This window comes from Lupinus angustifolius, chromosome LG04 (genome assembly GCF_001865875.1).
Source record: "Lupinus angustifolius cultivar Tanjil chromosome LG04, LupAngTanjil_v1.0, whole genome shotgun sequence".
NCBI classification, from domain to species: domain Eukaryota; kingdom Viridiplantae; phylum Streptophyta; class Magnoliopsida; order Fabales; family Fabaceae; genus Lupinus; species Lupinus angustifolius.
In genome coordinates, this window is record NC_032012.1 from 10,986,709 (window position 1) to 11,000,711 (window position 14,003).

Sequence of the window (14,003 nt, forward strand, 5' to 3'; positions counted from 1 at the left end):
CCTCGTCCTATCCTCATCCTCGTCCTATCCTCATCCTCGTCCTAGCCTCATCCTCGTCTTATCGTCATCCTCGTCCCCATTCTCGTCCTCATCCTATCCTCCTCCTCATCCTCATCCTAACCTCATTCTCATTCTCATCCTCATCCTATCCTCTTCTTGATCCTCATCCTCCTCCTCATCCTATCCTCATCCTCATCCGCTTCCTCATCCGCTTCCTCATCCACATTACAAAAAAATTATACAACTACCATTAACATATTAACTAAAACTCTCATATTAAATTGAACATTATAATAAAAATAAAAATTATAATATAAAATATATCAAACACAAAAAATACATTTTAAATTTTCAAAATAAAATATATAAAAATTATAAAATTTTCAAAATAAAATATATAAACATTAAATATTTAATAGCATAGATTAGCAGATATAAAATGTTTATGAACATAAGTGTTCATAATATTTATATATTAATCTATATTTTTTTTGGGATGAATGTATACACTTCAAGAAATTTTATGGACCAACTCTTAAAAGAAAAATGACAAGATCTAGTTGAAGAAGAAATAAAATCAAAGTATAATAAAAATTGAAAAAATAATTTGGGGTCTAAAGGAAGAATATTATATACTCTATTCATCGTCCTTCGTTTTTCCACCATCCCTGCGGCTACCTTCAACCACAACCCTAACCACCATCGCCCAACCCAAACCCGAAAAAGGGTAACTTCTTCTTATTCTTCTTCTTCTCTCCTTTTTTCTTATTCTGAATCTCATTGCATGTTTGTATTTTTGATGTTCATGGTCTTTTACTTGTATTTCTACTCTTGCACATCATTTGTTTGATGAAATGCTTCACTGTCTAAAACGATTTCTTCAACGCACATCTCTTTACTTGGGTGTTATGTTTTCCCTCTCGTTCTTAGATGCAATTATTGAACCACTGTTATACTGTTATTGCTGATGATTGAGGGAATTCTAGAGCCCTTACTCGATTATCCATTTGAGTCTTAGTCAAGGAAGATCTACCTTTCATCAACACACTTATAATATATATATATATATATATGTAGCGAAGATTCTTTACAAAAAGTTACCTATATAACTGATTTTACAAGATATGTGGAAAGGGGCGCCAACGCCCATGATTGTCGTCGCTTGTCTTAGTCATAATGCTAATCTTCTATGTTGATTCTCAGTATAATTAAGACAATTGACAACATGGTGGTATTTTGTTGTTATTGTTGCTTTTGGTTAATTATGTTATGGTTTTTATTTAAAATTATGAAGTTCATGCGTGATTATATTTTCAGCCAGTTTGATGGATTTTGTTAGATAGGATGTTGCTTATGCTTGAGTTGCTTGGGGTCAAATTGGCTGGTTTGTATCCTGATTAGTACTAATGCTGAATTGTATTCTTAATCTACAATCTAAGTTAAGAGTTAGGGTCTGGTTTTCTGCTTTATTTTCTAGAAGAGTATATATCCTTGATGTGGGATTCAGTAATCCACTTAGTTTGTTTCTTGATCTGTCCAAATAGTTATTTACATGTGCCTGATCTGACTGCAAATGTAATGAATTGGCTGTGCCCAAATAAAATTGCAAGACTTTTTTTGTTTATTTTCTTCTGTTCTGATCTGAAATCACAACTGTCAAGTATGGTTGCCATCTGTGTTTTGTTTCCTGTTTCCGATTTGGACCTGCTTTTGGAGCAGTGGATGGTCTTCTTTGTTAATAGAATTAGTTTTTTTTCCGATTTCTTATTTTTCCCCCTTACCAAACTGGGTTTGCCAGAAGTCGCCATAAATTAGCTGTTCTTTACTCTAGTTTCCTTCTGTTATGTGACTTGAGTTGTGCTCAACTGATCCATCCCAAATTATGGGGCCATCTTTGTTTTCACTTCATTTGAATGCTAAGTTTAGTTACTCAGAGCCTCAGAGGCTTAGCGATAACAAATTGTAATTATGAATGTCTTTAATTTTGTGTATATTTTTAATTTTAGCATTTACACGTGTATATTATTAAATTTTAGCATTTACACGCGTATGTTATTAAATCAGTTATATTGTTTTTCTAAATGTCCCAATAGCCTATCCCGTATAGCATTTTTAGTGTCGATCGCTCTGCTCCACTTTTTGGGATTGACTACTTAGATTACCTCCTTTCTTCCTTTGCCCGCTATAGCTCTAATTTTAGGATTTTGTAGTCTATTTATTAAGTTTCCTCATCATTTAGCTCTCAAGAACACCATTTTAAGATTTCAATATTTTGTTTTTCCAAATTATCTCTTCAAGAGTATTGAATTATCAAAGTGATGTTTGGTGCATGTGGGGATATACTCTGTCTCTGCGAATCGTCCTTGGCACCAAACCAAACACCTAAATTTGACTAATATTACCAATTTATCAAACATGCCATCAGTTATTGATATTCTTTGGTTGCAAAACTATTAATATATGTAGAGTAGAAGTATTTTTTAAATATACCAAAATGCATCATAGACATCTGAACTCAGAAGTGGTTTTATCACAGCAAGTCATCTGTTTCTACCTGACAAATAGAGTAACACCGTAATGGGTTTACCTTTGTAATTATACTTTTCTAAGGTCAACCATCTTTTTAAATATACATGATATGAGTATCTGTGACATCATTCATTTGGTCATTGAAACATCAAAGAATGCAAAAGGTTAAAAAATGAAATTCTAAAATAAACATATTGCCGTATTTATGTAGTATACCTTAAGTTAGTAGTGCTATGTAATCTTGTGCAATTGACCAAAACTTTCTTATGTTTAGTTCTTGTGTTTCTTGATATATGATTTGGTTATTAGCTTATATATGATTTTGGTTGTGTCTATAAGAATTGAAGAAAAGGTGTTGAATATACTTGTACTTAAGAGGGAAATGGGCTGGTTCAGAACTTCGGATTGGAGTTTCAGTAGTAAAATATAGTTGTCAGTCCAAGTTTGGTTAGATTTTTTGCCCCTTAAGAAAAGAGAGATGATTATATTTTCTGAAGTATTGCAGGCATGCGCCTGTTATGGAAAACTGTACTCTTCCATAAAATTTCTATATTGATAAAATGGTTATTTTTCTTTCAAGGTACCTTTCTGGAGACATTCCAAATGGTTGATAGCAATGCTTCTTCTGGATCCCCTGAAGAAACTCAAAATCCCATCCCTGATGGGAATGCACCTTCTGAAAGTGATCTTGCTCTAGATACTCTAGCACAAAACGTTCAAGAGTCTCTCAGTCTTGAAACAAGACATAAATTTTGGGAAACCCAACCTGTTGGGCAGTTCAAGGATATAGGAGACACCAATTTACCAGAAGGCCCTATTGAGCCTCCAACCCTATTATCTGAGGTCAAACAAGAACCTTACAATCTTCCCAACCTCTATGAATGGATTAACTGTGACATCAGCTCTGAGGAGATGTGCAATGAGGTTTATAGCCTTCTTGCTAATAATTATGTTGAGGATGATGAGAACATGTTCAGATTTAACTACTCAAAAGAATTTCTGCGGTGGGCTCTGCAGCCACCTGGTTATTTCAGAAGTTGGCATATTGGTGTCCGTGTTAAAAGTTCAAAGAAGTTGGTTGCCTTTATAACAGGTATTCCTGCTAAAATTCGAGTTCGTGATGAGGTTGTTAACATGGCAGAGATTAATTTTCTGTGTGTTCATAAGAAGCTTAGATCAAAACGACTCGCTCCAGTCATGATCAAAGAGGTGACCAGGAGGGTGCACTTGGAGAATATTTGGCAGGCAGCCTATACTGCCGGAGTGGTTCTTCCTACCCCAATAGCAAGTTGCCAATATTGGCACAGAACCTTGAATCCTAAGAAGCTAATTGATGTTGGTTTCTCTCGTCTTGGTGCGCGGATGACAATGAGTCGGACAATTAAACTTTACAAGCTACCAGAATCCACAGTCACCCCAGGGTTCAGAAAGATGGAAATCCACGACGTTCCTGCTGTTACAAGGTTACTGAGGAATTATTTAAGCCAGTTTGTTGTTGCACCTGATTTTGATGAAAATGACGTCGAGCATTGGCTTCTTCCAGAGGAGAATGTTGTCGATAGTTATCTGGTTGAAAGTTCCGAAACTCATGAGGTCACTGACTTTTGTAGCTTTTACACACTTCCATCTACTATCCTTGGCAACCCAAATTATTCAACTTTGAAAGCAGCTTATTCCTTTTATAATGTTTCAACAAAGACCCCTTTGCTTCAGCTGATGAATGATGCTCTTATTGTGGCAAAACAAAGGGATTATGATGTTTTCAATGCACTTGATGTCATGGAGAATGATTCCTTCTTGAAGGAACTGAAGTTTGGACCAGGTGATGGGAAACTTCACTATTATCTTTACAACTACAGAATAAGGCAAGCACTGAAGCCATCAGAGCTTGGGCTTGTGCTTTTGTAGTCCAAATTATGGAATTTGATTATGGCATGTCTAACATTTAGACCTAAAGTTATCTTTTACCTTTTGAACAAACAAATTTTGCTCTATTAGACAATTCTGAAGTGTCCATGAAACTATAGGAATTATGACTCTTGTTTGCAATTTTATTCCGTGTTGAATGGTATTCCCTTTTTTATAGCTTAAATGCTACTTTCACATTCTTATGCTTAAAAAGCATATATGATCATGTGCTTTCTGGATTTCAATAACGGTTGTTATACTAATTCAAGTGCTGAACCAAAGGGTTAATAGACCATGGAGATACTTGAAAATTTACCATTCCACACGACAAATCAGGGCCGACCGACCTTGATGCATGTGCCACAAGTGTGCTGCACATAACCCATAGTTAATGACTGCCCAACTTTCACATAAAAAATCACACAACCATGGTGTAACTTGTGATTCCTTACTTTGCCTTTATTATCTTCTTATTTTTATAAAAAAATTATATTACATTATCTTCTTATTTTATCCTCATTATCTTTTTATTTCGAAAGTATATTTAAAAAAAGTTGAATATTACACCAGTATTACAAATAAATTTTAACACAAAATTTATAATTTATAACGTACAAATTATACGTTACAAACAATAAAAAAATAAGTTGATAGACACGACAGTGACTATCAACGTTAGTATTTGTAAAAGTAATTTCTAATTTCACATATTTTATTCTTATACAAAAAATGAAATTCAAGTAAGACATGTTCACTCTTACATTTGTTAATTATTACACTCTACTTATCATTTATTGTTTATAATGATTATTGTACTATATTATCATAGTGATATAAAACTAAAGTCATCATTCACAATATATGTATAGACCGAACATGAAATCACTCAAGACCCATTAAGAATGGTAAAAAAATAAAATATATTTGACTCAATTTCCAATAATAACAATAATAATAAATAAGTAAAAAAGAAAATGTTATATCCTCACAAACTCACAATTTTCATGAGATTTTTGTTGTTGTAACATTAGCGTAAATTATTTTACATAGTTATTATTTTTTATATAATAGATACTCATTTTTATTCCTCATGATTTGCTTTAATTTCTCATTTTTGTTTAATTTTAACATACAAATTTTATATTTTTCTTTTGATAAGTAACATCTCCCATCTTTACTCCGAACAAGGCTTCAGTGTTATAAAACTCGGCTTGGACCGACCAGTTCAACTGTGAATTGGACATCTGACTGGTGTGAGTCTCTCATCTAACTGGATTGATTTAAGCCTAAAATCGGTGATTCAGATGTTTGGACTGGTTGGATCACCCGAGTCAATCAATAAATATATTTTTTAAAGCAACCAATACTGTTGTTTTAAGATGAAAAACTTTTACCTTATTTGTAATTATATTTATTGTTTGCTAACTTATATTATAACAAAATTTTCGTTGTTTAATTTAATTTAAGACATATTTGCAATTAAAACATAGTATATATGTTGTTTGATGATGTTTTCAACTTGTTTGTGACATTTTATAATAATAAAATATTATTTGTTGGTTATTTAATTATGTATAGTAATATTTCTAAATTTGAAATGTATATTTATTAAATAATGTTAATTAATATTGTGAATTTTTTAGAACTTTTAATGTAAAGCGAGTTAATCTGTTTAATCATTAACTTATTGGTCCAACCAATAACTTATTGACTCATTATCCTGACCACGGTCCAAGTTTAATACCACTACAAAGCTTAGAAAGTATTAGCACCAACCATATATTTAACCTGAAAGTAAAAGAAAAATTATGAGTTGCAAAGTTACTGTAGTGCCATATCTTCCCAATAACGTAGTGGCTATATGATTAGGGGATAAATTTTAATCTAAACCCTATATATGTTGGTATTTATGGAAAATTAGAATGTAATAAAGCAAAAAGGGTTGGGTAAATGTTGTTTTGATGTTAAGAATGAACTTGTTTTTGATTGGGTTGGTTTGGATAGTTCTATTTTTTTAAAAGAAATAGATAATGAGAAATCATTATATTTTCTGAAATAACACATTAAAGTTCATGTTTGTCTTTTAAAATCAACTAGCAAGATACCCGTACATCAGCAATGCACGGGGCAATACTTCTTTGCTGCAAGATTAATAACACATATTACATGTATATTTATATGGTTAAGAAACATATGCTATTTGTGCATTCATATTGTTAAGAACACACATGTGACCCGTGCATTCGCATGATTAAAAATACACATGTTACTCGTACATTCGTATTACTAAGAAAACACATGTTACTAATGCATTCGCATAGTTAAAACACACATGATATTTATATATTCACATTATTAAGAATACACGTCTTACATGTGTATTTGTATATTCAATCACATAAGAAAAAGAAATGACAATTTTTAATTTGAATTTTCTAATGGAAATAACAAAGTGAAAGTCTGAAATATAATACCATATTATTTTTATTAAAATAAATATTTTAAAATTTATAGAAAATGAAATGATTTTTTCAATTTTAAATACGATTTTTTAATGAAAAATGGAAATCAAATCATTATACTAAATGAGTTTTTTTTATTAAAAATATATTTAAAAGTTATAAAAAACTTCAATTTGGAATTTGATTTTTCAATTATAATAGAGAAAAATTAAAATTTAAAGAATCTGAAATATTAAAATTCAATTGGAAAATGTTACACAACTTTGATGAGGTGTAACAATGCAATTATTCTTAGATTAATAGTAAACGTTTAATAATATACATAGATTAATGTAAAGAAATAGTTTGGATGTGAAAAATGATTTCAATCTCATTAATTTTTTAATAACTTATAACATCTTAAGAAAATGTGAGGAGAATATGACATGTGACATGAATGGAAAACATGTGAGGAGAATGTGACATGTGGCATTAATGAGTTTTTTATATTATATTGTTAATAGATAAATAGAAGCTCCAAGTTGTTATATTATCTAGGGATTTGATCTTGTAAAATACTTGAAGATCCATGAAAAATAAAATGCAACTGATAAAGTTTTTATGTTAAAATACTATTCTATTTCTAAAATATCTAAACTATCATTTACATCTTAAAATGTTTAATTATGGCTAGGCCATTGTTTATGTTAATTCAGATTATTCTTCTGTCGGTAAATAAGAAAATATCTTTAGGATAATTTATTTATTATGTACTTTAATTTAACACGGGTTTAAGTTCACTTAAATTTTCAAAAATCAAATCATTCTATTTCTTGAAGATGTTCTCCGGTCACATGCAAACACCCGAATAATTTATTAATATAACTATATAAATCCTCTAAGCCCTCATTCTAGAACATAACATGCAAGATTCATTTATGATGTAACCCATGACTCTCTTTCATCTTCACTACTTTTTATTCCTACAAAATAAATATACATAATCAATTATTTATATTTAATTATTATTGATTATTTAAAAAATAATCTAAATATATAATGAATAATATAATAATTTATATAAATTTTATATTGATAATATATAAATATTATATTTATATCTATATTATTTTATCATGTTGGACATTGAAGACACGGTATATAGGTACCTCGATACAATATTTAATTATATGACTTAAGTATGCCAATTATAAACGTTAGTTATGGTTGTACACTTAATTAATTAAAGATAATGAATTGTTTACATCAAATTATTAAATTGCACAAACTTTTATATAATTGGTATCTTTTTATAAAATTATGAGTAAATTACACTAACACCCCATGAGTTTTAGTGAAATTACACAAACCACCCCTCATTTTTCTACACCTACACAAACCCCTTATTTTTTTATATTTTCATTACACTAACCACCCCTGCATGAGAAATAAGTGTAATTTTATGAACAAAAAATGTTACAAATGCAATTAAGTTAAACAAAACATGATATATTGTGGAGACAAGTCCAAATAATATATGAGTCGATACCTCTTTATTATTTTTGGTTAGTTACAATATAGTATAAGAGCGATTTAAACAATATATTTTTAAAATTGTTGATGCGTTTTGTAACAAAAAATAATAAAGATACATTAATTTGTATATTATTTGGATTTTTCCTCACAATATACCATGTTTTGTTTAACTTAATTGCATTTATCACATTTTTTGTTTAAAAGATTACACTTATTTCTCATGTAGGGGTGGTCAATGTAATGAAAGTATAAAAACTATGAGAGGTTTGTGTAGATGTAGAAAAGTGAGGGGTGATTTGTGTAATTTCACTAAAACTCAGAGGTGTCAGTGTAATTATCTCTAAAATTAATCATGTTGATTCATCTATTGATTAAGAATTATATATCATGTAGATCATTTATATGAGGTTTAAGAAATTTTCAACATCAATATATAATTAAATATTTTATTTTTCAAATATATACTACATATATAAATAGATTACTAAACAATGTTTAATTTAATTGTGAAATTTGATATATATAAAGAATTATATAATTTTTTTATAAGGTAAGAATTACTACAATTTAATTAGCTAGATTCTCCTCATAATTAAATACACCTTATGATATATTTTTCTATGTTTCTAGACTATGGTGGCGCCACCCATTACGACTTGTTCTTCAATTTCTTGCAAAACCCGTCATAGACTCTTCCTTCTATAATGCCCTTTGACCTTATGCAAAATTTCGACCCAACACATTTCTTAACAATTCAACTCTCATTTAATCTTATACCATAACCTTTCTCTTCTCATCATACTAATAACTTCCTTCATATTAATTTAGCACACAACATTTCCCAACATTTATCAATACTGAATTTTGTCTGGCCAAAAAATATTTAACCCAACATATTTCTCTTGTCATATTTCATATTTGTGAAACCCAATTTCTCACGTCACACCTCGGTTTTTGGGTTACATGACTATATTCATTATATATCTTTGTATAATAACATTATAAGTTTATAACAACATAGTCTTGCTTCTTGAAATTTTTGTAGCTGTTATTCTTGTTTTAGTAATTAGTATATAGTTTTCTTATACACAAAGTATGATTAATATCTAGCAGGGTCACATGTTTTTTCTTTGTAAGTAAAGTTGATTAATCTTTTAGTTGCTAAGAGAAGTAAAAACTTGTGGTTATTGGATCATGGATTCTAATAAGCCACTTCTGTTACAATCTCCAAGTACACCAAATACACAAGAGATTCTTCCAACTATTCATGTTTTCCCAGAACTACCTAAATCAAAGTCAAGTTCCAGCAACATTGCCACCTTTTCTAGGATGGACTCAAGCAACAAAGTTGAGAAATCTTCAAATTATGAACCCACATTGAACCAAAAGAATTCGTCGCGAAGAAGTGCAATGTCAGTTCACTCTGGGAGTTCTAGTAGTAGTACAAAGAATTCTGTGAAGGAAGTGAGTTTCAACCATTTGGGATCGAAGCCGGTGAGGTATGGCTCAAAGGGTGCTGATTCTGAAGGACTCAGCATGTCTCAGAAGGAATTAAGAGATGAGGATGCAAGATTGGTTTATATAAATGATCCTGAGAAGACCAATGAGAGGTTTGAATTTTCGGGAAATTGGATTAGTACCGCGAAATACTCTATCCTTACTTTTATTCCAAGGAATCTGTTTGAACAATTCCATAGAGTTGCTTATGTTTATTTTCTTATCATTGCCATTCTCAATCAGCTTCCTCAGCTTGCAGTGTTTGGAGGGGTTGTTTCTGTTTTACCATTGGCCTTTGTTCTTATAGTTTCAGCTGTGAAGGATGCTTATGAGGATTGGAGGCGGCATCGGGCAGATAAAGTCGAAAACAACAGGTTAGCATCAGTTTCGGTTAATGGCGAATTGGTAGAGAAGAAATGGAAGGATATAAGAGTTGGTGAGGTCATAAAAATCAAGGCAAATGAAACCATTCCTTGTGATATTGTGTTGCTTTCAACTAGTGATCCAACTGGAGTTGCATATGTGCAAACTACTAATCTTGACGGTGAGTCAAATTTGAAGACTAGGTATGCGAAACAAGAGACACATTCCGAAAAGGGTCGATTTAATGGGTTGATTAAGTGTGAGAAACCAAATAGGAACATATATGGGTTTCAGGCTAATATTGAAATTGATGGCGAAAAGTTGTCACTTGGTTCCTCCAATATTGTGCTAAGAGGATGTGAAGTTAAGAATACTAATTGGGCACTTGGTGTTGCTGTATATTGTGGTGGTGAGACCAAAGCTATGCTTAACAGCTCTGGTGCTCCTTCGAAGAGGAGCCGGCTTGAGACTCGCATGAATTCCGAGATCATTATGCTTTCTTTCTTTCTTGTAGCTTTGTGTACAGTTACCTCAGTTTGCGCAGCCGTTTGGTTGAAGCGGCACAAGGATGAGTTGAATCTCTTGCCTTATTATCGGAAACTGGATGTTTCGGAGGGGAAAGAGGATAGCTATAAATATTATGGATGGGCACTAGAAGTTCTTTTCACATTCCTCATGTCAGTTATAGTGTTCCAGGTCATGATTCCCATAGCCTTGTACATTTCTATGGAGCTTGTTCGCATCGGTCAAGCCTACTTCATGATTGGAGACAACAGAATGTATGATGAGGCAACAAAGTCAAGATTTCAGTGCAGGGCCTTAAACATTAATGAAGATTTGGGGCAAATCAAATATGTCTTTTCGGACAAAACAGGTACACTTACCGAGAATAAGATGGAGTTTCAATGTGCCAGCATTTCGGGGGTTGATTACAGTTCTACAAAAGCCATATTGGAGGATGAGCAAGTTGAATATTCTGTACAAGGTGAGATTTGTACATCAATTTATGTTTGTTCTAATACACATTAATACTTGCCTTTAAAGCATATGAGTTATGACCTTGCTTATAATTGAAATAACTATGTTTCTGTACTGTTGTTATATTTTCTCAGTGGATGGAAAGGTCTTGAGAACTAAAATGAAGGTTAAAGTGAACCTAGAGCTTTTGCACTTATCAAGAAGTGGAATTGAAAATAAGGACAGAAAACAGATTCATGATTTCTTTCTAGCACTGGCTGCATGCAATACTATTGTTCCTCTTGTTGTTGACACAACTGATCCTGATGTCAAGTTGATAGATTACCAAGGCGAATCACCGGATGAACAAGCCTTAGCATATGCTGCTGCTGCCTATGGTTTTACGCTTATCGAACGAACCTCCAGCCATATAACAATTGATATTCATGGAGAAAGGCAAAGGCGAGTTGCATCATTGTTAACTTTTAAAACAATACTTTCTTATTCTTCCTCCACAAATTGTAATTTACAAACTTTCTATCTTCACAACGAAAATGGGAAACAATTTGTTGTTAATAGTCTGATATTAATGTGGTTTAAGCATATAGGAAAGGGCTTTTGCGAATATTAGTAGTACTGATAACTGATCATTAGTCATTATAGTAAGGATTGTATATGCTGTATGCATTTTTATTGTACTTCTTCCCTGGCTATAGCCGATCTCACCTAGAGAAATAAAGGTTTGTTTTTTGTTGTGTTCTTCCCTGGCTATGCAATTATTTAACATACGAAGTTCATTTATCTTGATCTCTCCTATAATGTGGTACAATGATTATCCAATTTCTAATGAATATTCCCAATATGGACAATGCAGGTTCAATGTCTTAGGTATGCATGAATTCGATAGTGATCGGAAGAGGATGTCAGTTATACTAGGATGCCCTGACAATTCTGTAAAACTTTTTGTCAAAGGGGCAGATACATCTATGCTTGATGTGAAAGATAAATCATTTGACATGGACATAATAAGAGCAACCGAAACCCATCTTCATTCTTATTCTACACTGGGTTTGCGAACACTTGTTATCGGGATGAGGCGATTGAATACTTCAGAATTTGAGCAATGGCATGCTGCCTATGAGGCAGCAAGCAGTGCTTTGTTTGGCAGGGCCGCAACGCTTCGCAAGGTCGCTAGCAATGTCGAAAGCAATCTCTGCATATTAGGTGCAACTGCTATTGAAGATAAGCTGCAGCAAGGTGTGCCTGAAGCCATTGAGTCTCTAAGGACTGCAGGTATTAAAGTATGGGTATTAACCGGGGACAAACAAGAAACTGCCGTATCAATCGGCTACTCGTCAAAGCTCCTAACAAGAAACATGACTCAAATTATAATCAATAGCATCAATAGAGATTCAAGTAGAAGGAGGTTAGAGGAAGCTATTGTCATGACTCAAAAACTCATGTCTAGAACATCATCTGAAGGACCTTCTGATACGATTTCAACTCAAGTAGCCTTGATTATTGATGGTACCAGCCTTGTACATATCCTTGACAATGATCTTGAAGAACAGGTCAGTTTCATTGAATCTTGGATGGTGATTACTGTTTAACAATGCATTTCTTTTTGATGTCTTATTTGCTGATTTTGGCTACTTCTGTTGATTCAGCTATTTGAACTTGCAAGTGGGTGTTCCGTTGTTCTTTGTTGTCGAGTGGCACCGCTTCAGAAGGCTGGGATTGTTTCCCTTGTTAAGAAGAGGACTTCAGACATGACACTAGCCATTGGAGATGGTATGAGTTCTTAACTCGACTTTTTCCAGCTTGTAAATCTCAGTTCAAAAAAGTTGACAAGCTGATAAAAAAATGTATTACTTAAGTGATTTGATTTATCTAGTGTTAACTGAATATGACTTATGATAAATTATTATGACGTCGTTCGATCCATGTAGCCGACCCACCTCATGGGATAAAGGCTCGGCCGTTGTTGTATGTTTAGTATAATAAATTCATTATGCGTGTGTTACAGGTGCTAATGATGTATCAATGATTCAAATGGCTGATGTTGGAGTTGGAATCAGTGGACAAGAGGGTAGGCAAGCTGTAATGGCATCAGATTTTGCAATGGGGCAGTTTAGGTTTTTAGTTCCTCTCTTATTGATACATGGGCACTGGAATTACCAACGGCTAGGTTACATGATACTATACAACTTCTACAGAAATGCTGTTCTTGTCCTTGTCCTATTTTGGTAAGTTAATATATGTTTTGGTAAATGTATGTAGTAGAAGCTTTTTGGTCATACAATTTTTAAACCATGCCACAAAAAATCACCTCAAAATGTTTCTGCTATATAGCCTGAGGTGACTAATTGATTTTGAGTAGCTTTATCGAGATCAGAAGCGAATTGTGCAAAAGCTAATAATTCTACAAATTGTGCCAATTCTAATTCTGCAAATTGGACATGCCGATCCAACTTTGGAAACAAAAAATACTTCTCTAATGTCTCCCACACCTCTGTTGGTGATGTCAGATCCATAACATTGATACATCACCTCATCTGATAGACAGAGCTGTATGGTTCCTGCAGCCTTCTCCTTCAACTCTTCCCAATCCAGTTGATTCATACCCTCTAGTTTATTCTCACGCAGCGCCTTTGATAGACCTTGTTGAGCCAACACATCCTTAACCCTCCTTTGCCACAATCCGAAATTACTAGTTCCATCGAACTTCCCCACCTCGAATTTGGCACCTGGGTTAAGAGCCATCTGATACCA

At 32.8% G+C, this 14,003-nt stretch overlaps 2 protein-coding genes and 1 long non-coding RNA gene across 3 annotated transcripts in view; 2 read left to right on the forward strand and 1 right to left on the reverse strand.

Moving 5' to 3' along the window:
• The window catches only part of LOC109345836, an 18,637-nt gene extending 4,951 nt beyond the window's left edge, over nucleotides 1-13,686 (reverse strand). The window contains exon 1 of the long non-coding RNA XR_002107451.1: nucleotides 13,595-13,686. This is a non-coding gene — a long non-coding RNA (uncharacterized LOC109345836). The remainder of the gene's footprint in view (nucleotides 1-13,594) is intronic.
• On the forward strand, nucleotides 609-4,621 carry LOC109345833 (glycylpeptide N-tetradecanoyltransferase 1-like). The gene is made up of 2 exons (XM_019585060.1): nucleotides 609-727; nucleotides 3,110-4,621. The coding sequence occupies exon 2, from the start codon at nucleotides 3,133-3,135 to the stop codon at nucleotides 4,435-4,437; it is 1,305 nt and encodes a 434-aa protein (XP_019440605.1). The 5' UTR covers nucleotides 609-727; nucleotides 3,110-3,132; the 3' UTR covers nucleotides 4,438-4,621.
• Nucleotides 9,608-13,531, forward strand: LOC109345835 (phospholipid-transporting ATPase 1-like). The gene is made up of 5 exons (XM_019585063.1): nucleotides 9,608-11,259; nucleotides 11,387-11,693; nucleotides 12,106-12,802; nucleotides 12,899-13,022; nucleotides 13,258-13,531. The coding sequence occupies exons 1-5, from the start codon at nucleotides 9,609-9,611 to the stop codon at nucleotides 13,479-13,481; spliced, it is 3,003 nt and encodes a 1,000-aa protein (XP_019440608.1). The 5' UTR covers nucleotide 9,608; the 3' UTR covers nucleotides 13,482-13,531.

Coding starts and splice junctions, on each gene's coding strand:
- LOC109345833 (XM_019585060.1), top strand. CDS start 3,133: ATGGTTGATAGCAATGCTTCTTCTGGATCCCCTGAAGAAACTCAAAAT.
- LOC109345835 (XM_019585063.1), top strand. CDS start 9,609: ATGGATTCTAATAAGCCACTTCTGTTACAATCTCCAAGTACACCAAAT. Junction 11,260..11,386: donor AGTTGAATATTCTGTACAAG/GTGAGATTTGTA, acceptor ATATTTTCTCAG/TGGATGGAAAGGTCTTGAGA. Junction 12,803..12,898: donor ACAATGATCTTGAAGAACAG/GTCAGTTTCATT, acceptor CTGTTGATTCAG/CTATTTGAACTTGCAAGTGG.